The sequence below is a fragment of the Equus asinus genome, chromosome 21, assembly GCF_041296235.1.
Source record: "Equus asinus isolate D_3611 breed Donkey chromosome 21, EquAss-T2T_v2, whole genome shotgun sequence".
Taxonomy (NCBI): Eukaryota; Metazoa; Chordata; class Mammalia; order Perissodactyla; family Equidae; genus Equus; species Equus asinus.
In genome coordinates this window covers 79,809,316-79,836,686 of record NC_091810.1, presented here as the reverse complement: position 1 = coordinate 79,836,686, position 27,371 = coordinate 79,809,316, and the positions used below count along the sequence as shown (strand labels likewise).

Here is a 27,371-nt window from a genome sequence, read left to right as displayed (position 1 = left end):
AAGTACTTTTCCTCAAAGGAAGGCAGTGTGGTTTAGAGGCTACAGAGTTCAGCACCTAGAAGAAGACAGCTGGGGTTCAGATCCCATCCTTGCCACCTTCCAGCTCTGTGACGGTAGGCACATGACTTGGTCTCAGTCTCCCAACTGTAAAATGAGCATGCTGTTCCTATTAGTACCTGCCTCACAGGACTAGCACATAGTAAGAGCCACTTAAGTGTTTGTTAAAAGAATGAAATATACAAAATTTATTTGTTGACCACAGGAATGTTTCATTAATTGCTTTAAGGAAGCTAGGATATTCCAAGTTCATAGAGTCCCATCCATATGGGTACTTTTTCACATTTTAATGAAGAATAACTTCTTAGAAATTACTTATATATATATGCAAAATGTTTACATTATGATGATAAAAGTTTCTTAATGTCTTATGTTTTGAAACTTCATTGCATTAAAAGCGTTGTATATAACCTCTTTTCTCATCTCAATTTGTCCCCGTCAATCTTTCAGAAAACCAAGGGAGATAATTTTGTGCCTTATGAGTGACCTGAACTGAACGTCACCCTCAAGAGGTCAAGAAGATGATCTGTGTAGAAAGGAGAAAGAAGAGGAACAAAGTGACTGTTTTGGGAACTTGGCTAATAAGCGGGCTAGGAAATTGTGAGAATTCATGTGCTGTGACAAAGGACCATTCATAGTTTTCTTCTGACTTATGGGAGAGAAAATGCATGTTTGCCACCTGGAAAAGCTGCTTCATAATCTGATCATGCGGATGGCCAGAGCCTTGTTGAAATCATCCAGTTACTGAAAGGCACCCATTCACCATCAGCCCGCTCAATTTTGGAGACACCATCATGTCTGCTTCATTGAGGTCAATGAAACGTGGGCACAGGGGAGGCAACTTCTATACTTATAAGAAAGAAGTTGAGATATAGCAAGAGACTAAAGAAAGTCAGAAAGATCTACCACCTGTGTTCAATATTATTCTACTTGAAATTATTTTGCTTTATCATTAACAAGATAACAAATCCTTAGAAAACCAATCCTTTCCTTGGCTTTTCTGTTTCTGCAATATCTACTTTCATACTGAATTGGTAATAACTTACGCAGCTTCACTGTGGAATCTGTCTTCATATTTTAATAACTTTTGTTGTCTAAGCACAAGTTTCTTTTACAGTTGTTTTCTGTTACAGCTGACCTGCGCTAAAATCTAGTTGTTTTGATTTTTCTTTGGAGAAATATTAAGAATATTGTGTTCTCTCAGAAAGAAATCCTTGATGAAAGCAGCAGTTTTAATAAGATATCAAGTTTCCTGTTTTTCCACCAAATGAAACTTTCAACATTTTAATAATAGTTGACATTTCAAGCTGTGGTATAAGAAGATTGGAAAAAAGACACTTTCAAGAATTGACAGAGAGCTAATGAAAAATGACATCTCGTGCTTGTTTCTTTTAACTTCATAAAACTTGAAATAATAGTGTTTTTAGATGAGAATGATAAATTCCTGCCTTTTTCATTCAACATTTTATTTAACAGACACTTATATGGTGTTTACTCTGTGCCAGGCACTCTTCCTGGCACTTTACCAATATTAACCCATTTATCCCTATAATGACCCTCTGAGGTAGGTGCTATTATAATGTACATTTTAAGGATGAGGAAGCTTCGGCATAGAGAAGTTAAATAACTTGCCCAGGATCATACGGCTAGAAAGTGGCAAAGCTGGGATTTGCACCTACACAGTTTGGCTCCACTACCCTATTGTCTTTTGTGCTCCATGTTTGATAATGGTTAATGACATAGAGATAGTGGTGTTGAATAAAATTTCCCATGAGTCACTTCACCAAGAATAGTAATTTCTAACACAAAAGTACTTGATAACAATTTGCTTTAAGACTTGGCCCCTCTTCTATAAAATTTTAAAATAATTTAGTTATCAGTAGATCAGGCATAGATGTGAGAAGCCAAGATACTGTTAAAAAAAGGAAAAAAAAACCCAAAAATACATTTTTAACGATTGAAGGAGAGACATACAAGTTCTATTTTTTCCCCAACCATTTTATTTGTTTCAAGTATGATTCACTGTGCACAACATTTGTAAGAGAGATGGAAGACAGGAAGAAGTGATGATAACAAGGAGTTTTGGAAGATATAACAACAACGGATTACATATTAAAGTTTGGCTTTAAATTTTCTGTGGTATGCTAAAAGTTACTATTTGTCCCAGATTTTTCAGGGAAGTTATTGTTTCAAACATTATATTACATTGTAAGTTTATTTTTCCTATGTTTGGGCCATGAAAATATCACTGTAAGCATACTACTATTCATTTAATAATAAGTGAGTTTTTTGGGGAACCACAAATTGCGAATGGCCGACCTTTTTGAGGAGCTATCACCCTTTGTCCTCAAGACCACCATTTTAACAGGCCTTAATTCTTTAATTTCCTCCAGTCTTCAGGTGAGATTTATTAAACCTACATTTCAAAATGTAAGCTCATTTCCAACTTCTATGATTCTTTTTTTGAAAATACATCTTCAACGCCTACTTAAGGCAGTTTTAGACCTCTAAGTTACTTCACAGATTCATGATGAAGTAGATAAACCTGAAGTAGCAGGTGAGTCTTCTGCTCACCCTAAGGGTTATTGCATAGTTTAGAGCAGGGTTTCTCCAAATAAGGTCAGCAACTTCCTTAAGCAGAATCATGTGTGATAGCAGTTAAAAAGGCAGATTCCTAGGCTTACTGTGTCAGAATTTCTGGAACTGAGACCTTGGAAGCTGAATCTTTAGCAAGCATCCTAGGAGATTCTAAGCACACTGAAGTTCGAGAACTGCCGTTTTAGTTATACTTTTGTAGAGTCTCTATCATTAATGAATTTGAGATGGGGCTTCCAACTTGAAATTGATCAAAAGCTGGTATGGTGAGCACCAACAGCAATATTGGTTGGGTCAATCAACAGGTATTTATAGAGGAACTAATTTGAATCAACCCAATATATAGGGTTCTTGAACAAGGGCCAGAAATGAGTCTTAAAAATATTGTGCAAAATTAACTGGAAGGAGGGGTGACCACGTGGTTTACAACCAGAAATGTGGTGCTGAAGAGCAAAATTTTGTGGTGACTACAGAAGGGAGGGCCAAATTCTTGAGGCGCTCTGAAGGAATAATAATATAAGCCAGTGAAAAGTGAAAAACTCAGTTAAAGAAATTATTTGGCTGTGAGCCCTATAAAGTCAAGGTCTATAAGTAATTCAGTACTGGACTTCCCATGTCAAATAATGGCACAACTACTCAAACTTTTCTTGAGCTAAGATTTCTTTTGAAAAATATGGTGGAAACTAGGGCCCCTACTTTAAGCTGAGAGCAGGCACTTAAATGTTTGTGAGCTTAAGTCAAATTGCGTACATAGTGTTATCTCTGTGTGTGTGTTTTTCCTCCCTTTACTGAGTGGCTTGACTATCTTTCATAACATTGACAGACACAGTTATACACCCCTTTGCTAGAAAAACAAACTCAGGGTTTCCTCTTTAGGGAAAAAAAATCTAGTGCACCTAACTTCCCTTCCTCCCAATTATTTCTTTACTGAAATGATAGAAAAGGTGTTAAAAATAAGAAGGAAATCACAACAGTGCTAGAGAGAGTGACATCAGCAGGTCAGATATTTTGAGAAATTCTTCAATGAGAAGCAGATGTGATCAAAGCGATGAAGAAGTCAAAACAGGTAAATTGCAGTCAGACCCACCAGAGATGAACGTGTGTCTTTCTGAGGGAGCCACAGAGAAGGCTGGAGCTTGGCTCCTCATATAGAGCATCGGGGAACTGTGGAGCACTTGTCGGGGTAAGCAACTCAAGAATGCATTCCCCATCAGCTGCTCATCCCGCTCCTTCCTCCATATATCAGAGTGGCTGCCACCAAGGTAGAATCCGGAGGAGCGCTCTCTGTGGAAAGAGGGTCCTCTTTGGAGAAGGCTCCTAGTGTGGCTTCTGTGCCCTGAAGGAGAAACAGAGCAGATGTTGAGGTAATTCAGGACTTACGTTACAGACACTGAGGGAAAATTTTTAAAAGTCAAGGTCATTCCACCCACGAGATATATACATACAAACATTCATCCTAGCCAAAAGTAAAGTCCTTTTATTTTTTGAGATGTCCCTAGCTGACATACCACTTCCCTGCCCACAAACACTACTGAGCACCTGATGCTACAACTCCCACCCTTACACAGAACCTCAAATCAGCCCTTCTCATGCAAGTGAGAGCATCCACTTCTGATCATGGTTATGTACCTCTTAGCACACTAACTTCCACAAATAACTGTAAACTCTGGGCAAAGTGTAAAATACAACCACAATGAAAGGTACTTGGGAGCAATCAAAGGCAGGCAGATACTGGAGGGGAATCAGCATTTAGAAAAAAGCGAATAGTGCTAGGTGAGTTTTATTTTTTATGGCTTTTAGCCTGAGAGCAGGTTCAAGTCTGTGCCATACAGGGGCAGAGGGTGAGGATGAGATGGTTAAAATGGAGGGAAAAAAACCCCATAGTCTTGCTGGCTTGAAGTACCAGAAGACAGAGTTTGGGGGCATCCATAGGCTCTCAAAAGTAAGAAAGATATCCCCAAGAATTGAAAGGCTCTGACAATTGGAAGTGGGTAGGAAGACCTTCCACTTTGTTTGTTATACTCTTCTGTATTATCTGCATTTATTTTTGTTTGAATGCAATTACTTGTAATAAAAAATTTAATAAACTTTTAAACTCTAGCAGTACTTCTTTTCTAAGCATGCTGTCAGATTTCTTCTTAAGGCATTTAATAAGAAGAGGAACTAGTCCACTTAGTTTAGGGTAGTTTCAGAAAAACTAGACACTGCTACAGTTCAGACAGATTTACAAAGAAAACATTTCGGAAAAATCTTTTATCAATTAGGCATGCATGCAAAAATAACAAGAGGTAGACGTAAAAAAGATAACTTTTATTTCTTCACAAAAACCTGAAAGTGGGTTTTACAAATTATAACAAAGAATACATTCTCGTTGCTTCAAAAAGTTTGTCATCTGATGGTTTAAAGTGCAACAGTCCAATATGTCAGCCATCAGCCACATATGGCTATTGACACCTGACATGTGCCCAGTCCAAAGTGAGATGTGCTAAGAGAGTAAAAGGCATATCAGATTTCAATCACTTAGTATGAAAAAAAACTGTAAAGTATCCTATTAATAGTTTGTAAAATATTAACTTTATGTTGAAGTGATATTTTGGGGTAAGCACTGGGTTAAATAAATTTTATTATTAGAGTTAATTTCAGTCTTTATTTTTACCTTTTTAAAATGTGGCTGTTAGAAAATTTAAAATCCCATATGTGCCTGTCATTTGTGGCTCACATTATATTTCTACTCAGCAGCCCCGGTCTAAAGCACCAAAATGTAGCACACATCCATTATTGCTCAAATGCGGGGTTTCTATAAGGAGAGTTTTGAAAGAGAACTAACTTTTTCATTTTCACTTACTGAGAAATCCCCCGGCTATGAAAAAAAGAGTCAATGCTAAGAATATTAGAACAAGACAGAAAGAGAACGGGAAGTTGGGAGAATAGGTTCCCTATTGAATGATGAATTCAGGGAGAAGAAACGCCAGTTCTAAGAAGAAAAGGTTTGTTGGTTGAATGACTTCCAGCAAAATGTTTGTCTCCAATGCTTGCATTCTTCTAATGCCATAAACAATTCTTTTTATAATCCTAGTCTCTTAATATTTTCTTTGTACAATGCCATTCTAGCTAGGAATATTGTACCTACAACTCTTCCTTAGAACTTTCCTATATATACATTGTTGATATTTTTTTATGTTAGGGAATTTCCCTACGTGGTAATTATTGCATTATTCTAATCCTGTTCAAAGCCCTCTACAGTGGTTCAAATGTGGGGAATACATTTCAGAGCAGAGGTTATCTCCCTAGCAATTGTCTTTCAAGCAATATTTATCATCATGTCATCTAGACTGGTCTTCCCTGACCCATCTGAAAAAGCCACTTTTATCAGTAGAGCGAATCTACATATTTTCCTGCTGAAGTTGGAAGAGTAGCTTATTTCCTGAGAAACGTTACAGTACATTTGTGCTCTCTGCTTTATCACTATAGATCATTTGTCATTTGTGATTTTTCATCCTGCCATGAAGTATGAAAAACAATTACAGTATTTATCGACAGAGTAGCTCTGTGGAAGGTGAAAGAAACAACTAAATTGAGAGTGAGAACTTTCTTTACAATAATCAAGAGATAGTGGAAGGAAGAGAAATGGGGGGGTCTTAAAAAAAAATCCCTCAGAACCAACAGAAAGTAGAAATCCTTTTGGCTACTGACAGTATGAAAAGATGATATGAGGAAAAGGTTGTGAAAGCTTTTACTTTTAAATTCTACCAACCCTGTAAAGGTAGCTCTTGGGGTCAACACCTTACTAATCATATTAGGGATGCACAGTTTAGCATTTAGGCCAGTGATTAGCAAATATTAGGTCCACCATCAATCTTTGTTGAATTAGAAAATCTATGATTTGTGGTTCTGTTTGTACTTCCATTTTAAAGTCTCATCACTTATATTAGCATAAGATATTGTGGCTTCATTATTGTATGGCTGTCTACTTTATGGAGACAGAAATTTGTCATTGATGTTCTTGCTGCTATAGACGCTTTTCCCTTTCCCAAGCCGAGAATGTAGCCAGATCTTGTCTTTCTTTGCCTACGTGCTTCTTGTGTTGTAGCTGGAAGCAGCAGTGGCCAGGCAAGAGAAGACAAGTCCTTCCCAGGCTTTTGCCTGCAGTAGCCTTGGCTCAGTGAGAAATAGTAGAAAGTGAGGCGACAGAGGTAAGTGCTTAGAGTTTAAAGGTGGAAGCTGTGGGATACAAGGGGAGAGGAAGATTCCTGAGACTAAGAGATGGGGAGTGAGTCTTGGGGGGTGGTTTCGGTGCTGGGCAAAGATCCCAAGTAGAAGACTGGACAATGCCAGGCTGGTGAACTCCAAGTGTGTGGCCTTGGGAGCCACGGCACAGATGTCCTCTGCCTACGTTTAGAAGACCATGTAGGCACGGACAGTGAGCTTATTGGAGACCAGTGTGGACAGTGGCCTAGAGGACTGTCAACTGACTCCTCCCACCAGGTACACTCTGGGACCTTTAGTAGAACCTGAGGAGGTGAAGATCCCTACTAATGAATGAGACTGAATTTCCCACCAACTGGATGGTTGGAGGCTCAGCACAGAATACAACTGTTTAGAATAAATTTCAGGCTTACTACAATGGTACCATTCATGAAAGTGCTTCCTTGGCCAATGACCAATCCAGAGCATAAAATGAAAAACATGTTGTTCACAGAACATGAGAACTAGATGTGACTTCTATGTTCACCTTGTCCAGACTCTTCATTTGTAGGTTATGAAGCCAAGTTTGAATATTTAAAATAATTTGTTCCAAGTCATTGGCCTAAAGCCAGTGTGAAGCTGAAGCAATGGGTCAGTCCACTTTTCTTTCTACCTCCCCTCTCAAGAAATTTAGATCTATTTGCAGCAATTAAAATATATTACTGTTTTATCATGCCATGAATAACCCCTATCAAAGTAAAATCTCTTACTTTTAAAATGAAATAAGGAAATTACAAGTCTAAAAATATCCAGCTCTGAGGGACAGCCCTGGTGGCCTAGTGGTTAATTTTGGCATGCTCCACTTCGGCGGCCCAGGTTCGGTTCCCAGGTGTGGACCTCCACCACTTGTCTGTTAGTGGCCATGCTGTGGTGGTGGCTCACATAAAAGGAAAGAAAAGAGGAAGACTGGCAGTGGAGGTTAGCTCAGGGTGAATTTTCCTCAGCAAAAAGAAAAAAAATCCAGTTCTGATAGTGGAGATAAAAAAAAGAACCATGGCTTCAAGGAGTTTCCAGTTATTCCCAATTATAGAATTGTGGGGAAAATGACCTGAGCTACAACTAAAGTAGTTGATATTACAGTTTCTGAGAATTAAAAGCCTCTTCCCAAGGCATGTATGTATGTAGGCATACATCCAGAAATCTGTTAGCTATCCAACACTGGCTGGGTGTTTCTTTTTAAGAGTGTGTGAACGTTTGTATTAAACCTACCCAACAGCTAAATAAAAGGTTTATTTATACCTTCTGACTGGGTCTAATTTCTTAAGAATCATCCTATGTAATACTACTTCTAGTCTAATTTTCCCCATTGTCCAGTCTTCTCTAATTTATGTCTTTGTCACACCTTGTCACCTTTTGCTCTTTGCAGGTAAAAGGCTGACTGGAGCTTGCCTTCGTATTTCTCTCTGGACATCTGTACCTGAGAATACGACTATTCTTTGCAGAAGAGCCTCTTTCTAGCTGAATGAGAAGCCCACCCCACGATGAGGAGTTCAATGGTGAGGAGACCTAGCTAAGTAACTTGGGTGTCCTTTCATCAGTCAGTCCAGCAGCTGTCCCTGCGTCACTGTGAGTTCAGGCCCTGCTCTAGGCAGACTTAAAGGGACAGATGTGGGCAGAGTGATGCCCACATGGTGAAAGCCTGTCCTTTGAATGCTGCATCGGTGAGCGATGCCGTGTCACAGAAAGTTGGCCTGGCGTGTCTGCCCTCATTCAGCCGTCTGTTCAGATGTTCCGATAGGAGTCTCTCTGCCAGCAGGGCCCATGGCGGATGAGGGTAAACAGCAGCACCACTAGGACGCCAGACACCAGGCAAAAGGCAACAGCAAGGATGGTCTTCAGAACTGTGGAAAAACAGGAACAGCGTTAATTTAAAATAAATGGATTAGGAAAATACGAAGATCACATATCAGTGTTGATTTCTTCCTTAATGGTAGATTTCAGTGGCTTTTCTGAAGCAGCAGTGTTGAAGTCAGCATAGTGTGGTGAAAAAAGCACTGAGCTAGGAGTGGGGAGTGACCTAGGTTCTGGTTCCACTGTGACCTTCGACCTTTGGGCCTCAGCTCCTCCACTACGAGAGGATAATTGACTGAAGTTTTTCTAACGTCCTCTTCCAGCATTAACTTCATGTATTTTTCTACAGTTAAAATGATCAGTTGTTCATGATCTCAAGGTCAGAGGAAATTCTGAATACTCAACTGCAATCATTAATTGGGTCTAAAAGAAATGGAATATCATCTTTTAGTCTTTGAATTTGATTTTCGGTAAATATCTTTTAGAAAGGAAACCTTGAGCTCATGTTGACCTTGGAAAGCATTTTTAGGATAATTGTGTGCTATTGCTAACCTGTACCTTATTTACACATACCTCTTTGATAGCTGACCAATCATGAAGCGGATGTATGAGGTAGTTTTTTTATGAGACGCTATTCATTATTTCATCTGAAAAGTTACCCCCACTCTCAACACCCTAGTTCACTATAGTACGCACATCATAAATATCAGTTTGCACCATCTCTAAATGCACGTTTACTTTTCATTGTAAAAATATGAGATTGCTTGTTGGCTTAGGCAGTGAGAGAGCAAACATCTCTCTGATCCTGATAGCTCTGTCTACAGAACACTAATGCTCCATGGAACACACTTGAAAATCACTTATTTAGGACCAGCCCCGGTGGCCTAGTGGTTAAGTTTGGCACATGCCACTTTGGCGAGCCTGGGATCGATTCCCAGGTGCTGACCTACACCACTCATCTGTCAGTGCCCATGCTGTGGCAGCGGCTCAGATACAAAAAGAGGAAGATTGGTAGTGGATGTTAGCTCAGGGTGAATCTTCCCCAGCAAAAAAAAAAAAAAAAAAAAAATGTTTATTTAGCTTAATCTTATCATTGTAGAGAAGAGAAAGATGAGAAGTGGAGAGACTGGATCATTTGGCTAAAATTCAGCAGATAATTGTATTTGGGTTGGAATACATGAGATCTCATCAGTCTCATGATTTTAAAAACCAACTATTCACTAATGACTTGCAAATTTAAATCTTCCCCAAATTTCCCCAAGACTCATATCCAACGGTGTACTTGACATATTCCCTTGGACATCTAATAGGCATTTCAACCTCAACAAGTCCAAAACTGAATTCCTGATCTCCGCCTCCCCCTCCTCCCGCAAATCTGTTTTTGCTGGAACCTCCCCCATCTCAGTTGATGGAAACTTCTGTTTTCTAATGGCTCAGCCCAAACCCTTGGAGTCTTCCTTGACTGTTCTGTTTCTCTCGCATCCTACATCCAATTTGTCAGGAAATCCTGTTGGTTCTACCAAAAACTATATCCAGAAACCAGTGATTTCTCTCCTTCTCTGCCACCACCCTGCTTTGAAACACCATCATCTTTTGCCAGGATTACTGCAACGCCCTCCTGACTTGTTCCCAGCTCCTATTCTTTCTCCTCCACAATCTATTTTCAACACAGCAGCTGAATGACTTCATGTCAAATCATGGACTTCTCTACTTAAAAAAAAGTCTGCAATGAGTGCTCATCTCACTCAGAATAAAAGCCAAAGTCCTGATGATGACAGTTTATGAGGCTCTACATCATCTGGCCTCATTAACCTCTTGGATTTCCTCTCCTACCACTCTCCCTTCACTTACTCTCTTCTGGTCACACAGGCCTTATCGCTGTTCCTCAAACAGGCCAGGCACACTCCCCTCACTGCCTTTGCTGTGGTTGTTACCATTGCCTGGATGCTCTTCTCACAAATCTCTGCAGCAGGTAACTCCAGCACCTTCTTTGCTCAAATCTCATCTTATCAATGAGGGCTTTCTATTTAAAAGTGGGTCTCCCCACACCCACCCCCAGCTTAGCACTTGTGATCCTCACCTTCCAAAATATTTATTATGTTTATCTTTTATTTTCCATCCCTCCCTCTCTCTAATAGAATGTAAGCTTTGTGAAGGCAGGAACCTTTGACTTTTTTGTTCATGAATGTATCCCAAGCACTTAGAACAGGACCTGGCACATAGCAGATGCTCAACCAATATTTGTGGAAAGAATTAATGATGCAGAACTCGTAGGTTCCCAACTCTTAGTCCTGTACTTTTCTCATGATGTCAGGGTTCCTCTTACATCACGAGAAGGTGAATATTAGTAAAATTAGATCCTGGTGGATGGGTAACATTAGCACTGTGGATAGAGTTAATGCAAAGTTGGAAGGAACTAAAAAGAATTGAGGAAGGAAGGAAGGAAACGACTAAATGGAAATGGAGGAGGAAGGCAGAGACTAACGATTCTCAAAATTAATGCTCATGGCTGACTTTCTGTATTTGGAAATTTATTTTCAATTATTTTTATTGGCTATGTTGTCATGGTGGTCCCACGGAATGTGCTTTCCTTCTCTTTTTCCTTCCTTTGTTCCCTCCTAGACATGCAGTGAGCACACACCACGTTCCAGGTCAGCTGTGTGCTGGGTTCTGAGGTTCCATGATCCCTGCTCTTGAGAACCTCAATATCTAGTCAGAGAACCAGATAGACAATTATGAAATAACATGAAAAATACTAAAATAGAGTTGTAAAAGATATGTCATTGGGACAGAGAGAAAGTTGCAATTAACACAAGGTATTCTATTTGGAAGACAAAGAATTTGGAAAGTCTTCTGAGAAGATGATAAGATTTGGGCTGGCCTAGAGGCAAATAAGATTTTGCCATGAGACAGACTGAGTTGCATAAGAGTTTGTTTGGTAAATAATGAGCAGTTACATGTGGCTGGAGTATAGGTTACGGAGAGCTAAGATAAGACATGTAGGCTGGGGCCAAGACTTTAGAAGGTCTGGTTTGCCATGAGGCAAATGGAAATCATCAGCAATTATTACACATGGAAGTGAAATGGGCTAATTTGTATCTTAAAAAAGCCCCAAATGGAAAAAGATAGGATGACGGAGATAGTATAGGCGTAAGTGAGAGCTAATAAAATGCCTTTGACAAGATACTGAGCGCTCAGCACTGGAACTGTGGCCCTGAGAATGCAAATGAGAGAATTCAGGAGACTCCTGAAGTAGCACTGACAGGCTTTGTGATGGACTAAAGATACTGGCCACAGAGAAGTTGTGGTCAAGGCCACCCCCTGGGCTCTAGCTTGGGTGAATGACAAGACGATTAGGCTGTGAATTGAGATTGGAAGCACATTAAAAAAGGATCCGTTTGGAGTAGAGGAGATAACAAATTTTGTTTCAAATGTAGGATTCCAACGGTTTGTTATCCTGATTGAGATGGTCAGTAAGCAGCTGGAAAAAACAAATCTAAGAATTTTATGTGTAGATATAGAAGTAAGAATTATAGAAGATGCAGGCCTGGGTAATACCGGCTTATGGTGAGTGTGGAATAAGGGAACCAAGGACCGGGCCCTGGGACACAATCATTTAGGGGGTTGGTAGAAATGATCCACCCAAGAAAAACTGAACAAGGAGTCTGAGAACAAAGAGAAGACCAGGAGAGATTCTGTCTCTCTCTCTGGTGTTTATTTCTTAAATTATGTACTCCCTTGTACTGTAAAGGATTTTGCGAGTTTGACAGAGTAATGTTCTAGAATCGGAGAAAAGAGAGAATGATCAATTGCATGTTACTGCAAAGAGGTCCGGTACAGGTAATGGCTGACGACGTCCACTACATGGGAACGCGTGAAAGCTGCTGAAGGCAGTGTGAATTGGCACTGCTTTTTTGAAAAATTTTGGCAATATGTCTCAAAAGCCTCTTCCTCCTGCCATTAATCCCCAAGTCCTGTCTGCTCTACTTCTTTTCCTCCTTTGAATAAGTCTGCTTTTCTCCTTCACTCACCCTAGTCCTTGGATGACTGCAACAGCCTCCTGACTATTCTCCCTGCCCCCGGTCCCACTGCTTTCCAATCCAGTCCCCCCATGGGAGCCAAAGAGGTCTTTCTGAAACAAGGCAGTTATGTCATCTGCCCTCTACCTAAAACCTTCCAGTGATGAGACACTTAAGCCTGCCTCTCCAGCCTCCTTGCACTCTCAGCAGACATACTTTTTCCGGTTCCTAAAATGCCCCATGCATGTATTTAGCCTCTTGGCCTTTCTACATTCTCTCTCTTTTGTTTGTAACATTCTCCTCTCTCCTCACCTCCATTCACCTGGTTAATTCCCTCTGTCCTTCAGGTTTCAGTTTCAACATCACCCCCTTTAAGAAGCCTTCTCTGACCCCTGAGACTTAGGTAATTGCCACCGCTGTATGTTCTTATAGTCGCCTGTATGTCCTTCTTTATATACATCATGTCCTTCATTATGTATTTACCATACTTTACTGTTAGGGCTTCATTAATTCTCTATTTCTCTGTCCTCCTTGCCTGCCTCCCCATCTCCCTGCCAAGATCTAAAAGTCACATGGGGACAATTTTCTTGTTTTGCTTCTGTTTCCTCAACAAATGTAACATCTGCTACATAGGCACATATTGAGTACATAATAGGTATTCAATAAATATCTATTGTTTATTAAATAGTCATATACTTTGAATCACTAATCCTATTTTGGGGAATTTTCCTAAGGGAATAGTCCACAAGACAGTGTGGAATGGAAAGAAACATGAAAAAGTAGAAACATGGTGTTGGAAAGCGTTAGGCTTAACCTCTGACCTTGCCACTTGTGGCACGTTATTCTCGGAGCTTCAGTTTTCTTCTCTGTAAAATAGGGATGTTGGTACCCACTTCACAGGAAAAGGAAAAGAGGCCACTGCATTAGGCACTGGTGACTTTGAAAAGGGAAGTTTCAAAGAAGAGATGAAGGAAGGATGAACATCATTTTACCGAATAGTCAGGAGTGAGAGGAAGATGAAGAAATACAGTCAGAGAATGTAAATTATTAGTTCAAGAACGTTGGGATTGAAGAGAGTGAGATGGAACAGGCACTTGAGGGTGCTCTCTCATGAGAGGAGATTTGGGCATTTTCATAGGAGAAGGGAAGGAGCCCGTACAGAGGAAGAAAATGAAACTAAGGGATTCATTGAGGTCTGAGGATTCTGTAGGGGTGGGATCATATGCACGAGGAAAGGAGGTTACTCAAGGAGGAACATGTTTTCCTGAGGGACAGCAGTAAAGACAGGTTAAAGCTACTGAGATATTCTGAAGTACTGACAGGAGAACTTAAAAAATTTTTCAATGGATTATGTTGCTCTTCTCAAGACATCTGATGAGAATTAAAGAAGCCAAGATGGAATTAGAAGTTTGGGAAAAATAACAAGGCCTTCCTGTAGAAAACAGGAAAAGAATCCAGTCAGGGTGAATACATTTACCAAGCAGTGTTGAAAGATGCAGCTGAGGTTGGAATAGAAATTTCAACATTTATAGTTTGAAATGGTGACAGCAGGCTTCAGCTTCACTCAGCAGATCAGAACAGAGAAACTGTGTGGTTAATTTGATCTAGGGTTGTCTACTGGTGTGGTGGGCGGGGTATGGGATGGCCATTGTTATGACTGTCAGAATTTTGTAGGTTGAGGGCAGGAGTGGGAGCAAGGAGTAAGTTGGTATATACCAAAACAAGTTCCCAATGTCATTACTGAATGATGAGACATGTCCTGGGAAAATGATGATAATGCCAACAAGGATGAGAAAAAGGTGTTATAATTAGATGCCCTCATCTCTGAGGGAGGAGGGAGGCAGGAAGGGGTACCACTAAACAGGGGCTCTAAACAGCAACGGGGTAATAAGAGAATGCCAAGGTGACTATGCTGAAAACAGAAGCCAAATAATACGAATATGTTGGTACATACATACGTATATATAGTCAATAACTATATATTCAAGGCTCATTCACAGCTTCTCTTCCCTATTTGTTGAACAACTCAGTTCCAGGCTTCTGACACCTAGGCCCAGCCACGAGAAAGTAGGCTAGGTATGGAGGACTGAACATTTGTTCAATTAGTAAATATTGATTGAAGGTACCAGGTTCTAGGTATTGTCTACAAGCTGAAGATTCAAGAAGGAAAAAGGTATGGGTCCTGTCTTTAAAAGTTCATGGTTGAATCTTGGGCAGGTGTATATGTACCATAGATTCTCAGCTTTACAAAGATCATGAGGGGAAACTGGAACTTCCCACCAGTAAACTGCCTTCCTGTGAAATAATTGGAGTTGGAGATTGAGGTAGGGATTGAGAGAGTGCTAGCAAAGAAAGCCTGTGTTAGTAAAATTTTGGAATTAAAGAAGCATTTTCTAAAAATAAGATTTTATTATTTTTAGTAACTAGCATGGAAAAAGTAACATAGTATGGAACTTAGACTTATCATGAATTTCCCAGCAAAGGCTCTGGTTAACCTAATTGATATGAGAATGAAATTAATTGGATCTACTAGCACTAGCTGAAAACACTGCATATAAGTATGGTTAGGATTTCATGGGTGGAAATATCCTGAGGAGGAGGGTTGCCAGACATTCTGTATATCCAGGACATGTCCTGTATTTAGTGGTTTTGCCCTGCTTCCTGTATTGGATTTCCCAGGACACCCTAAATGTCCTGAATTCAACTTTTTTTCAATAAATTATAAAAATTCAGCAGTTAGAGCTATTTTTCAAATTTATCTGAGCATCCTGTACTTTCATTTGCTAAATTGGGTGGCCCTACTGAGGAGTCATTCAACCCCTACAACCTTCCAGGCTTTAGCCTGCTCTATAGTGTCTCTGCCAAGGCAAGGGGTCATCGAGCCAAATGGACACTTCCGGTCTGAGGAATTTCCTAACACTGAACACAGTCTGTCTTCCTGAAATGTTTACTGCTGCCCTTAACATCACTCTTTGAGACCACAGAGAACAAATCGAATCCTTTTTCCTTACAGAAATTCAAATTTTGAATTCCCTTCGTTGAAGACCACCTCATGTTATAGACTTTTAACAAGTTTTCTATGAGCTTAAACCAGTGATGTGCTGGTAAACTGGATCTAAAAAATCAAAAGTCAAAAAACAAAACTCTGATTTGTGGCACATGCTGATTTCTATAGTGAAAATACCACTGCCATGACATCATGACCAATTTCAAACTGCCAAGTTGAAGTCATTGAACTCAGAGTTGGGAAGTGATATGCTCATTCCACTCAAGATCTGTTTGAGTGGCTCCAGCGCAACAGTCCTTAAAGTTTTCTTTTTATTAACATTTTTTCTGTTTAATTATATTCCACTCTATTTGGATATTGAATTGTTGCTGTCGGCGTCTTGAGGAAAAGAATTCTGCAAACATACTACACGTAGAGTTGATAAGAGGAGGGGACAGCCTGGCTGTGGAGGATGAAGGAGTGGGTAGGGTCAAAAATAACTCCTAGATCACTGGTCTTTGCTTCTAATCAAGATAGAAAAGAGTAAGTTCAAGGAGGAAAGCAATTAATTTATACACTCATTGAGCACATGTTTATGGAGCGCCAATCCATGCCAGTGGCACTTTTAGGAGCTAAGGACAGGTATAGGAGAGAACATAGATAAAATCTTTGCTCTTGTGGAGATGACATTTTCTCTCCTTAGAATTGGCCCCTTCAATGAAACCTGTGGGAAGGAAGATTCTGGATCTTCTGTACTCTGGTTTTTCTTTAGATCATATAAATCTTTAAACTTTTACAGAATCTTCTGAGTTAACTCCCTTATCCTTTCCAGCTTCAAGCCACCAGGACATTCGACAAATGCCTTTCTAACACTTTGTGACACACCATTGGAAACCTCCATCCAAACTTACTTCATTTGGTGCAGTGGCCACTTCCTGCAGGAAGTCTTCCCTGCCATTCCTTACTGCCTCCCTCCTTCCAAATCCAGGTAACTCTTGTTCCCATCACAACCCTTGGAGTGATAAGACATAGTTTTTGTTATTCTGTGTATTATGTATCTCTTTACTTTCCCACTACATTGTAAATTTTCCGAGAGCATTTTCTTAGCAAGTTCCATTTTGAATAGATGAAGCAGAGGCATCCATCAGCTTAGCCTTTATCTGTAGTAAAGTCCAATCTAAATGCATTTTCAATGTAAAAATATTCATTTACACCAGTCAGATCATTTCTCTTTATATTAATATCTCCCCTCCTGTTAAATTAAAACCCCCAAACAAAAATAGAGCCCCTAAAATCTGTCCTTCAGGAATTTTATTCTAATGAAACACACACACACACACTTTTAAAAATTCATTATAAAAGTAATGCTTTTGAACTTCCCAGTAATGACTTTATTCACTATTTTACATTTGGCTCACTGCTGGAGGAAAGTTACATGCATGGAGGAGAAAGAATAATTAGATGATTATTTGGCCCCAAGGCCAAATATTTACTTGGGAAAGAAATAATACAAGTAAACATATTAATTGATGTCTTGTGTCAGTGATCCCAAGACCAGGCAGGAGAGGGCTTTGCTCTAGACTCTGGCATCCAGTAGAAATCATCTCTAGAAATCATTTCATCTTTATCCGTAATGGTAATGTAGCATGGTGCTGCATTTGCCACATGGCAAATCAATAGGACTCTAAGAAGTATCATTTGAACACGATGTCTTCTTGTGTAATGAGCAGTTTTATCAGGACCTGTAGTTTGCTTAGGTTTTCTGAAGATACCACAATCAAAGCCTCACACGTTCTTTTTGTCCTCAAAAGAGATATCATAGCCACACTTTCAACATTCCAGTAAGTTTTGATCTTGGAGGCGTTCAGAACATTCTCACATTTCTAATTTTGCTCCAGTTTGATATGTGTCATCATACTTCCTCTCTTAAATCAACTTCAGATTCAACATCTCTTACCATCAGAGCTTCAGGAGAAACTTCACTCATTCAGGGCTCTCATCTCTGACGTATGGTGCCTGAATATCTTGTTCTCATCAAATTATTTATTTGCTATGATGTATGTATTCCAAGAGTTGTCATATGTATTATATATAGCAAAGTTTTCTGGCAAGTTTCATTTTGGTTTCTTCAAAAGTAACATGAATTTTCCAGGGCCAAAGGATACAAAGAGGTATTTATTTTTCAGCTCTGCCTCCCCATATGTTTTATAAATAAATAAATAAATAAAGAGAGAGAGTACCAGTTTCCCAGTGAATAATTTCTCCAGATCTCTCCATTGTATTTCATTTCTTTGCCTCTCCTTGTGAGAAGACTGGAACTAATGGGTAAGTTGGTCCTTTGCCCATTAGCCTAGGATTAAAGTCTTCCCTTCCTTGTTCTCACCCTAGATTGCGGATTTTGTTTGAAACCTGCTCCATTTCAGGCGCTTAAGGAACAGCCTCATTTAATCCTGCACAAACAAAATCTGGGAGTCCTTAAACAACAAAAGGTCCTGTGTAACCCATCATAAGGCTTATGGCAGCCCCTTGAACTTTGATCTAAGCTTTGCCTCTGATTGTATTTGCCACTGATGCCCTTTTGTATTAACAATGAAAAAACCAAGCCAAGGTTTAGGCAAGTGGGGGCAGAGGTAGGTAGAGAGGTAAGAGTTGCCTGAAGTTGGGGGTCCTTGTAACATACAATTATCACCCCAAATCCATTTCCCTCAAAGCTGGGGGTGATGGCCAAATTAAATTCTCAAAGCACCACTGGCCTGGAGAAAGGGCATTCTGCCCTTTCTGCAGAGCTCTGTGTATACCCTAAGCCGTAATGTCCTCAGTACCTTGGTGGTTGCTTGTGGTCATACACTCCGTGGACCAGTCCTGGGGGATCACAGGGGCAACCAGCTCAGCAAACTTGGTCAGAGGACAGCTCGGGGTGCAGCCGGGCAATGTGAGGGCATGTGGCTCGTGCTGCGTCTCGTTCCGATAGTACATCTCTACGAAGTACTCCCTGGTGGAGGAAGGGGAGGAAGGGAGAGGAGATAGCTCTGTAAGTTCTGCGTTGCTGAACTGCCTTTGAATTTCTTTCCACCTGAACTGTAACATGTCAGTTGAGGGACTAATGGAAGAATTTATGGGAAAGAGTAGATTTTAGCCAATTTAGGTACAGGAATAGGGAGATTGGGGCAGACGGGCAAGATCCAGAGAGTGGAAATGGGAGGGCTGATTTGTTGGATGATCAGGGACATAGGAGGGGGGAACTAGGATGCTTAATCAGAGGAAGAGCTGAGAGGCAACTGCTGGGGGATTTGGGGGGGATTTGATGAGTCTTTGAGTAAGAAGTGAGGGGAAGGTGGAATTTTGGGATTTCTTTCTCCTATTTTCTCCCTTTCACACATCTCATTTGCTCCTTCCTTTTCTCTCTTTCCTTCTCTCAGTAATTTTCAATCTTTCCCCTGAATGAACCTATCTCCCCTCTCCTTAACCAGGCCATAAACATGGAATTGAGTAATATATAACATACGTGCTTGAATATACAGCGGGACTTACCAAAATTATACCTCGGGGGGTGGGGGTGGTGGTGTATATTCAAGTCCTTACCTTCTCTCATATTAAGGAAGGATCTCTCAATACCTTATTTCAAAAAGCAATGTATTGTTTCAGGAGGTACCAGTGGCCTAAACTAATCTGGTAAAGCTAGTATGAGGTGCTCATGGAAGTCATTTGCCAAAGGGGTAGGAGAGAAATTCAAGTAGGATTTAGCGATCCTTCTTGGGGTAGTAACCACACAATTGCAACTTTTGAATATTGTTATAAACAAGCCTCTTAAAACATCACCTTAGAAAGCCATCTAAACAGTAGTAACCACAAATATTTACTTATAAGATATGTTTAAAAAAACTCCCAAATATGATATGAATGAGTACTTAGATCCTAGAATAACTTTTCCAGTGATCGTACAGTATCTTTTATCTCAAGAAGAAATGACAAAGATGACTAATAGGCCATCAAAATTCATGATTCTCTTTCCATGGAATAGAGATATGGCTGACAAGTGACGAGGTTTTCCAGACTCCCTTGCACCTAGGAGGGACCAAGTGACTGATCTTAGCCAGTACAATGTGAGTAGAAGTGGTAGGTGCCCCTTCTGGGCTGAGATGGTTGATAAGCAGGTTGCCTTCTCCAACTTCTCATTCCTTTCTACAAGAGTAAGTATGGCACTCTTGAAAACTGTAGGTCCAAAAGATGGAACCCTAGGTCCCTGAATCACCGCGTGCGAATCACACCATGGGTGAGTCACCTCGTGTTGGCCAGGAACACCTGTGGGGGACTGTTAGGTGAGTGAGAAATAAATCTTCATTGGGTTAAGCCTCTGAGAACTTGAGGTTCATTTGTATGGCAGCCTTATTAGTTAATACATTTGGAAGACAGTTTTAGGGGACTCAAAATGGCTCCAGTGGTCAAGACACAAGTTTAAGGTGCATACAAAGAGTTCAGATAAAAGTGTTTCATAAAGTACAGAAGTGGAAAGAAGCAATGTTTTTAACTTAGTGAATTATTTTATATAGTATATGATTTTAAAATTATGTACCTAACTAAAAATTAGATATTTTAAGAATATATTCAGCCATCTTATCTACAACCTTAAAAGTTTATATATTTAAGATGGCTAAAAATCTAAAAATCCTCTCTGTCTCTCTTGTTATTTTCTCACAGGGAAAAGGTGGGATTGCCTTACGCTCAGGCTCACTTTTGGATGTAGGCATATACAGTATCTGTTAACTCGGAGTCTCTTTCTTCCTAATTTAAAAGCAAATTTCACTCTTGACATTTCTCTGAAGTGTTAGAAAAAAACAAACCCAATATGACGACAAACTTGACTTCTACCTGTGAGTGGCCCTTGGTTAAGTTTTTTTCTGTATGTCAATGTATCTCATTGAAAGATACCCCCACTTGATTCAGAAAGTGATTCAGTTGGACGAAACGCTGCAGCGCCCTAAATAAAAGCAGGTTCAGGACCACCGAGGTGCAGAAACCAAGAGGTGGGAGGTTCGAGTAAAGTGGGCAGCTTCTTTTGTGTTACCCCCAAAGAGATAGTGCCTACTCCTAGAGCTGATCCTGGAATTTTCGCTGGATTTATTAACTCTGCCTAGAGCTGACCTTCGAAGGGGCAAACTTATGCAGGCTTTGTTAAGAGAGCACTTTATATCTACAGTCTTCTCATTCCCATTTTCTGCTCTGTTTGGCTATTCCCCATGTTGTGGGTATTGTCTCTCCACCCTGACTCTAGATATTTGAGAGCAAAGATAGCTAAGATCACATTTTAGTTCTATCTCATTGTACTTGGCACCGGGTTAGAGGGTCAATAAAGGATGACCCTCCCCTTCCCTAACTGTGCAGGACTCGCTTCCTTTGTAAACAGTAAGGATGGTGGCTGAGGATGAGGCTTCTATGCTTCTCCTTTCCTACTCTACAAATCCAGGGGGCTGGAAACCAACAGCCAGGACTACGCAATTTGCAAAAAGAAATGCAGGGCCCCTTGTTTAAAAATTATTAAGAATTTTAAGATGGCATCAGCAGATCATTAAACCAAGCACGGGCTCTTCTGAGCACAGTCTATGCTACTGCACAGTCAAGCTGGTCCCGCCTGCAGCTCGTGAATGCCTTGTGGGGAGGGCAAAATTAACCTCCACAACTAACTCTGAAATAACACTCTGGGGTCACTGCCCTAACTCAGCCCCTTCCTTGCTCTTATTCCACCAATAATATCCCACAAGATCTGGTGACTTGCCCAAAACACCTCCTCTGTCTTCTTTCCAATGAGCATGCCAGTGTCACAGCTGATACAAATTCTTGGTGTGACCTTGGCTATTGTGACCAATTCTTCCTGGTTTGCCCAGGACTTTCCTGGTTTTAACAATGAAACTCATGCATTCTGGAAAGCCCTTCAGTCTGGGTAAACTCAGACATTCGGTCACTAACTTTGGTCTTTCTAGTGGGTTCAAGCAGAGCCTTGGTCAGCTGTGGAGGGCCACACCAGATTGCAAAGTGGTGAACACTGGTCAGAAATTGTGTTTAAAGCATCTTAACTGGCAGATATGAATCACCAGAAGCTGCATGGATACGTTTGAAGTCTTTAATAGAAAGAACATTATTATATAACTATCAACCAACTTTATTTTTCTCTTGGCATCTTCTATCAGCCTGAGTTTTCCAAGAGAACAGTGTAATGTCTACATATGTGTTAGAACTCCTTCATCTTTTTTTAAAAAACGTAATTTCTATGACTTAGGGTGGTTCTCTCAAATTTTGCATCTACTGTGTATGTACATTATTTCCCAATAAAAGCCTTCATGAAAACAAAGAAAAAAGGGGTCATGACTAGCAAAGATACTGTTAGTCAGCACCATTCTTGCCTCTGAATATAAAACCAACTCAAACCAATCAATAGACAAAACAACCCTTAAACCAACAATAACAATAATAATAACAAAACCCGGGGTCCAGGGATGTTAATTTTGAAAAGTACCTCTCAGATACTCACCCTGCTTCAGAGTACAACTCCATTAAGTGGCAGGCAGCATAGGGAGGAAGGATTCCGTTGTAGACATCTAGCGCCATCTGTAGGCCACTCACAGTAGTGTCATGCTACAGAGATTTGAAACAAATTGTTTCAGATCTTTACCTCTGGCTCAGATTTACGTTCAATAGGCATACATTAAGTACTTGTAGAGCGCCGTAATGGTTTCTGATTCAATTATATTTCCAATACACCTAGTGACTTAAGAAGTAGAGAGGGGAAGAACTAATTCTGGTTGAGCATCTGCTGTGTGCTAGGCAGGAAGATTTATATACATATCATTATTTCCTTTTTAAAGATGAACTGAGATCCAGAGAAATTGAGTAACTTGCTTAATGCCATTTAACCCCAAATGGAAGAAAGTAAATTTGAGCCAAGTCTTCCAATTTTGTCCCACGCTTTTCCCAGTAGAACATATCTCTATCTTAGCTTGTTTCATTGATTTTTATTAAATTTTAAAATATTTTGGAACACATTAATGCTATATTATATCTTTTCCTATAGAGTAATCTGCAATTTTAAAGTTGGGAAAGAATATATGAGGTTATGAATGTTTAGAGAGGATATAATAGAAGGAAATAGGGTGTGTAACGTAAAACTAATTGTTAAAGGTTTATCACAGAGTGTCTGGAAGGCATAGAGGACCGGTTTTCAGTCCCAGTTTTGCCACTGATTAGCTATTTAATCTTAAGAAGTCCTCAACTTCCATATCTACAAAATGGGCATACCATTCGGTTGCCTAAACTATATGGCAGTTACACATCTTCAAAAGGGTTAGAAATGATTTACTAGAGAAAGAAATGGAGTTAGAGATATATGACTTGCCAGAAATCACACAACACATTAGAACTGGAAACCAGATATAGAAACTAGAAAAACTGGCAGAATTGACTAATTCCAGGTCTGCCTCTCTTCAGGAAGGACTGCATCCCGTTCCCTCCATGGGTTCTTTCTCTAGTCTATACCATTTAGAACTCCAGACAATCAAAAACCTTCCCATATCTTTAGTCACCTCTTCCATCATCTTGTAGAATGAAAACGTGGCTTTCTCCAGCCAAACCACATCTGAGAAATCCGCTGTCATGGAGACAGTGGGTGGGAGACTGAGTCAGCATATTGTGTCCTGTTTCCCTGCTCACCCCAGACTCCATGGACGCCATCTCAGTGTGTGATATGTCCCCAGAATTCGCCCACAACTATGCGTCTTTCCCTGCCTCCCGCTCCAAGATGGAAGTCTTCTCTAAGATTGCTCTCTCTCTTTTTTCTTTCTGCACCCAAATGTAGCTCTACCTTCAGGATGCAGCTCTCTTTCCCTTTCCCTCTTCTAGCCCGTTTGCCATCTGGAGTTTTCTACTTGGATGCCTCCTGCCATTTCCAACCAAATTGTCTAATGGGAACATTCACCCGGCCCAAGACCACCTCTGTTAGTGGTTCCACCCTCCTTCCAGTCATCAAGGCACCTTCCATGTCATTGCCCTCCACCCACATTCCAAGTCATCACCCAGTCCTGTACACTCAGCCTTCCTCATCACCCTGCTGCCACTCTGCCTCTCCTCTTGCTGCCCTGGCTTTAGTTTGGAACAGAAGGGATGTTTTCCTTCTCTGAGGCATGAAACAACTGGCATGTAAGGCATTTCTACACTGCTTTGTATGGTGTTTATGTGTTTACTTGTCTTCTTGTCAGTATTAAATGGTAAGTTCTTCAAGGGCTAGAATTATGTATTTGATTTTAAAAGCTTTGAACAGGTGTCTACCATTTACTAGGCTATAGGGAAAGAATGATGAAGACTATGAGGCCCCCTCCTCCAAGAGATCACACACTTGAACAAATGGATTTGAGCGGAGACAAAAATACTTACTGCAGAATACATGACAAGTTTCCTGTGGTTGGATGGCTGAGTTGCACTCTTCATGTGATTGAGGATTTCACCGACCAGGACACCTTAAATAAGATAGACCAACATTGGAGCTGAACCAAACATGGGCTTATATTTCAGTTCATAAGCTTTTTGTTAATTCATACTTAGTGATTCTCTCTGCTGTGATTCTCAAGACTTAAGAAGAGAGGGAAAGAACTAACTTGGTTGAGCATCTGCTATGCATTTGTGGTGTGATTTACAGACATTATTTTACTGAATCCTGACTTCTATCCCCCACTTACAGGTGAGGAAGCTGAGTCCCAGAGACATTAAGTGACTCACATAGCTGGGGAAGGAGAGCTGGACTGGCACATTTGGACTCTACTAGACCAGGTTTTGCTAAAGCTTGAGTTAGGAGGCTGCGAACTTAGAAAGAATTTCAGATGGCTTTTTTCAGACAGTTGCTAGCCACCGCTCTTCTCCAGTGCTGGCCCGAAATGACAGCTGGCATGTACTTCTCTGTCTTCACACCTCTTGCTTCCACTCTGGCAATCAGACCTGTGAGAGGCCATGGGAGACAGCAGCTCTCTGGATGTATGCACGGGTAATGGGCTATTTTCTGTGGCCCATTTCTCCAGGCTATGTCGGGTATCACTAATAAGGGGGCAGCCAGCATCTTTAGCTTTTATCTGAGGGCTCCATCTGTCTTCAGTAGAGGAGAGCTTTTGCCTTTCACGTTTGTTGCTCCTGAGGTGGTGAAAGGCAGATGGACAACGCAGAGTCTCCATCCTGTTTGCCGACTTTGAAGGCTGAGGGGTACCTGTGGCGCTAGGTGCTGTTTTGAGGACACGTTGCCTCAAGAACTTCCACAACCAGCACCTGAAGACTCCTTGTGTCTCTGTTTGGTGGTCTCTCTACTATACATGTGCTCTCCTAGCTTAAGGATGACCTTTTTTTTTTTGTAATGAGCAGGGCACTGATGTTAACAGACTGACTACAATCCCACTCTCTGGGGTCCACTCAGCAAACACACACTGAACAGCTACAATGGACAGATATTACGCTAGGTAAATCAGACACAATTCCTGTCCTCAAAAGATCATAAAACAGTAAGAAGAGACTGTTTATGCCAGTAAGCACAGTAAGGGGTTAATTATGGAGGCAGGTGATCTGCTCTTTCTGTAGGTCCTGGGACCTCCTTGCCTGTGATTGGAGCAGCCGCATGCTACATCTCCACAGGTCTGTGTCTTTCTGTACAGAGGAGGTTGCCCTCTGGGAGCTCTTGAAGGACTTCCGCTTGATCTTCACGCCGTGTTGGTACTAAACTCTGTGGCAAGTTTCTGGGAGTCATGACAGCCAGATTCTTCAATCAGCAACTTGTCCTTCGTCAACAGGTAACTTTGCAGCAGACTCGGTGTTGCTAATGGAACGTGATAGCAGTGCTGGGCTCTGGGGTGATTGGCCACCCTCTCCCAGGAGAAACTAGGGGTAATTACTATGATTATCCTCAGGCTGGCATGCCAATAATTATGTTTTATAGGTGGGGAAACTGAGGCTCAGAGAGGTTCAGGGACTGTCCAAGATGACACGACTTGTAAGCAGAGGGGCTGAGCTTCTTTGAACCCAGCATGTCTGACTTCAAAACCCTTGCTCTTAATCATTAGACCACACTGTAGCGTCAGCTAGCTTCTGAGTTCCCTGTTGCATCATTTATTAAATCTGCATAAACTAGACGAAATACCATTGCTTGGAAGACATAAACTTCACTTCCCTCACTCCTGGGCTACCGCAGGGGTTGGCACACCTTTTCTGTAAAGGGCCAGATAGTGGATGTTTTAGGTTTTGTGGGCCATATGGTCTGTCACAATTGTTCATTTTCAGGTGGAAGCACAAAAACAGCCATAGACACCGCCTAAATGAATGAGGGTGGCTGAGTTTCAATAACATCTTACTTATAGCAAAATAAGCAGCATGCTAGATTTGGACTGCAGGGTGAAGTTTGCAGACCCCTGGTCTAGAGCAAGAAGACGTTTCCATTAATACAGATATGACCAACCATATATTCCTAAATGAGCCGTAGGGATTTTCTGGTGCATGCTTGTACGTATGTGTGTGTGTGTGTGTGTGTGTGTGTGTGTGTGTGTGTGTGTGCAGCAGCGGGGTGGGGAAGGATATTACTGAAGTGTCACCTCTGAAACCAGCGGATGGAACAAAAGTTTCGGCAAAGGTCAGAAGATGCTAGTCAAAGTCCTGATGTTCCTTGTGACTCTGTGTCATCTAGACAACACGTTTTCTCTGCAGGATTGTGCTCAGCCGCTTCATCATTCAACAAGCACGTAGTTGAAATCTCTCTTGCCCAGCCAGATCTGAACAACAGGCGGAGTGTGTGTTTTGGCAGGAATTACTCCGGAAACAATTTCCTGGCTTATCAATGGCACTGGACTTCCTCCAGAAAACAGGACAGGTGTGTTCACACGAGTGCCAGCCTTCAGAGTCCAAGACCGAAAGAACACGTAGGAAAGGACTCTCACAGACAGAATCTAGTTTAATGCACTCATCAGACGGGGCAACTGAGACCCAGGGAGGGGAAGTGACTTCCCCGAAATGCAATCTCTAATAGCCAACGGAAAGAAAGAGGAAAAAGAGTGAGCTGTTAGGATAAACCCAATCTTTTATTATTCTGATACAAACCACTGCCTCTCTTATTAGATTATTGTCAACTCCAGCCTGGTTTTCCCTGCCATTTTCTTCACCATCTTGCATGTAGAGAAGTGCTTCGGAAACTTTAATGTCCATGTGAGGTACCTTGGGATTTTATTAAAATGCAGCTTCTGACTCAGCTGATCTTAGGTGGGGCCTGAGATTCTGCATTTCTAGCCAGATGCTGGGTGATGCTGATGTTGCCGGTCCCCGGGCTGCATTTTAAGTAGTGAGGGGCTGAATTCCTGAGCCTGTCATGACTAGGTTGGGGGAAATAAATCAAGAGTCCTGCATCCACCATGTGATGGGGCTTGGAATTGAGTCATCCTGTTGGCACCTGGTGGTCCAGGAAGGAGGCCTGGTGCTTGTGTAGCCAACGGGGCCCAACTTCCACCCTCTGCATCCTTTGTTGTTTAGTACTTGAGCTTGAACTGCTTCCTGGGCTCCGTCCCTACATGCAGTCTGTATCCTGTCTGATCATTTCCCCAGCATACCAGATTCCATCTAAGACTCATCTCGGGTTGCTCTCCCTTCCCCAAGGGCTGGATCTTGTTGCT

General features: G+C 41.0%; 1 protein-coding gene and 1 long non-coding RNA gene across 4 annotated transcripts in view; one reads left to right on the top strand and one right to left on the bottom strand.

Moving 5' to 3' along the window:
• The window catches only part of LOC139041424 (uncharacterized), a 37,479-nt gene extending 32,736 nt beyond the window's left edge, over nucleotides 1–4,743 (top strand). Inside the window, exons 3-4 of the long non-coding RNA XR_011496520.1 lie at nucleotides 19–113; nucleotides 508–4,743. This is a non-coding gene — a long non-coding RNA (uncharacterized lncRNA). The remainder of the gene's footprint in view (nucleotides 1–18; nucleotides 114–507) is intronic.
• A 199-nt stretch (nucleotides 4,744–4,942) lies between these two features.
• The window catches only part of ACP3 (acid phosphatase 3), a 46,441-nt gene continuing 24,012 nt past the window's right edge, over nucleotides 4,943–27,371 (bottom strand). Inside the window, exons 8-12 of one of the 3 annotated variants that reach the window (XR_011496519.1) lie at nucleotides 24,115–24,197; nucleotides 22,220–22,323; nucleotides 18,516–18,685; nucleotides 16,605–16,705; nucleotides 8,526–8,738 (exon numbers count right to left, since the gene is read on the bottom strand). Coding sequence is in view for 2 of the 3 variants with exons in the window: in XM_014858004.3 (XP_014713490.2) it covers nucleotides 8,620–8,738; nucleotides 18,516–18,685; nucleotides 22,220–22,323; nucleotides 24,115–24,197 (476 nt within the window). In the remaining variant the exon portion in view is untranslated. Of the gene's footprint in view, nucleotides 8,739–16,604; nucleotides 16,706–18,515; nucleotides 18,686–22,219; nucleotides 22,324–24,114; nucleotides 24,198–27,371 lie in introns of all 3 variants that reach the window. The other 2 variants (XM_014858004.3, XM_044754656.2) reach the window with 2 other exon arrangements.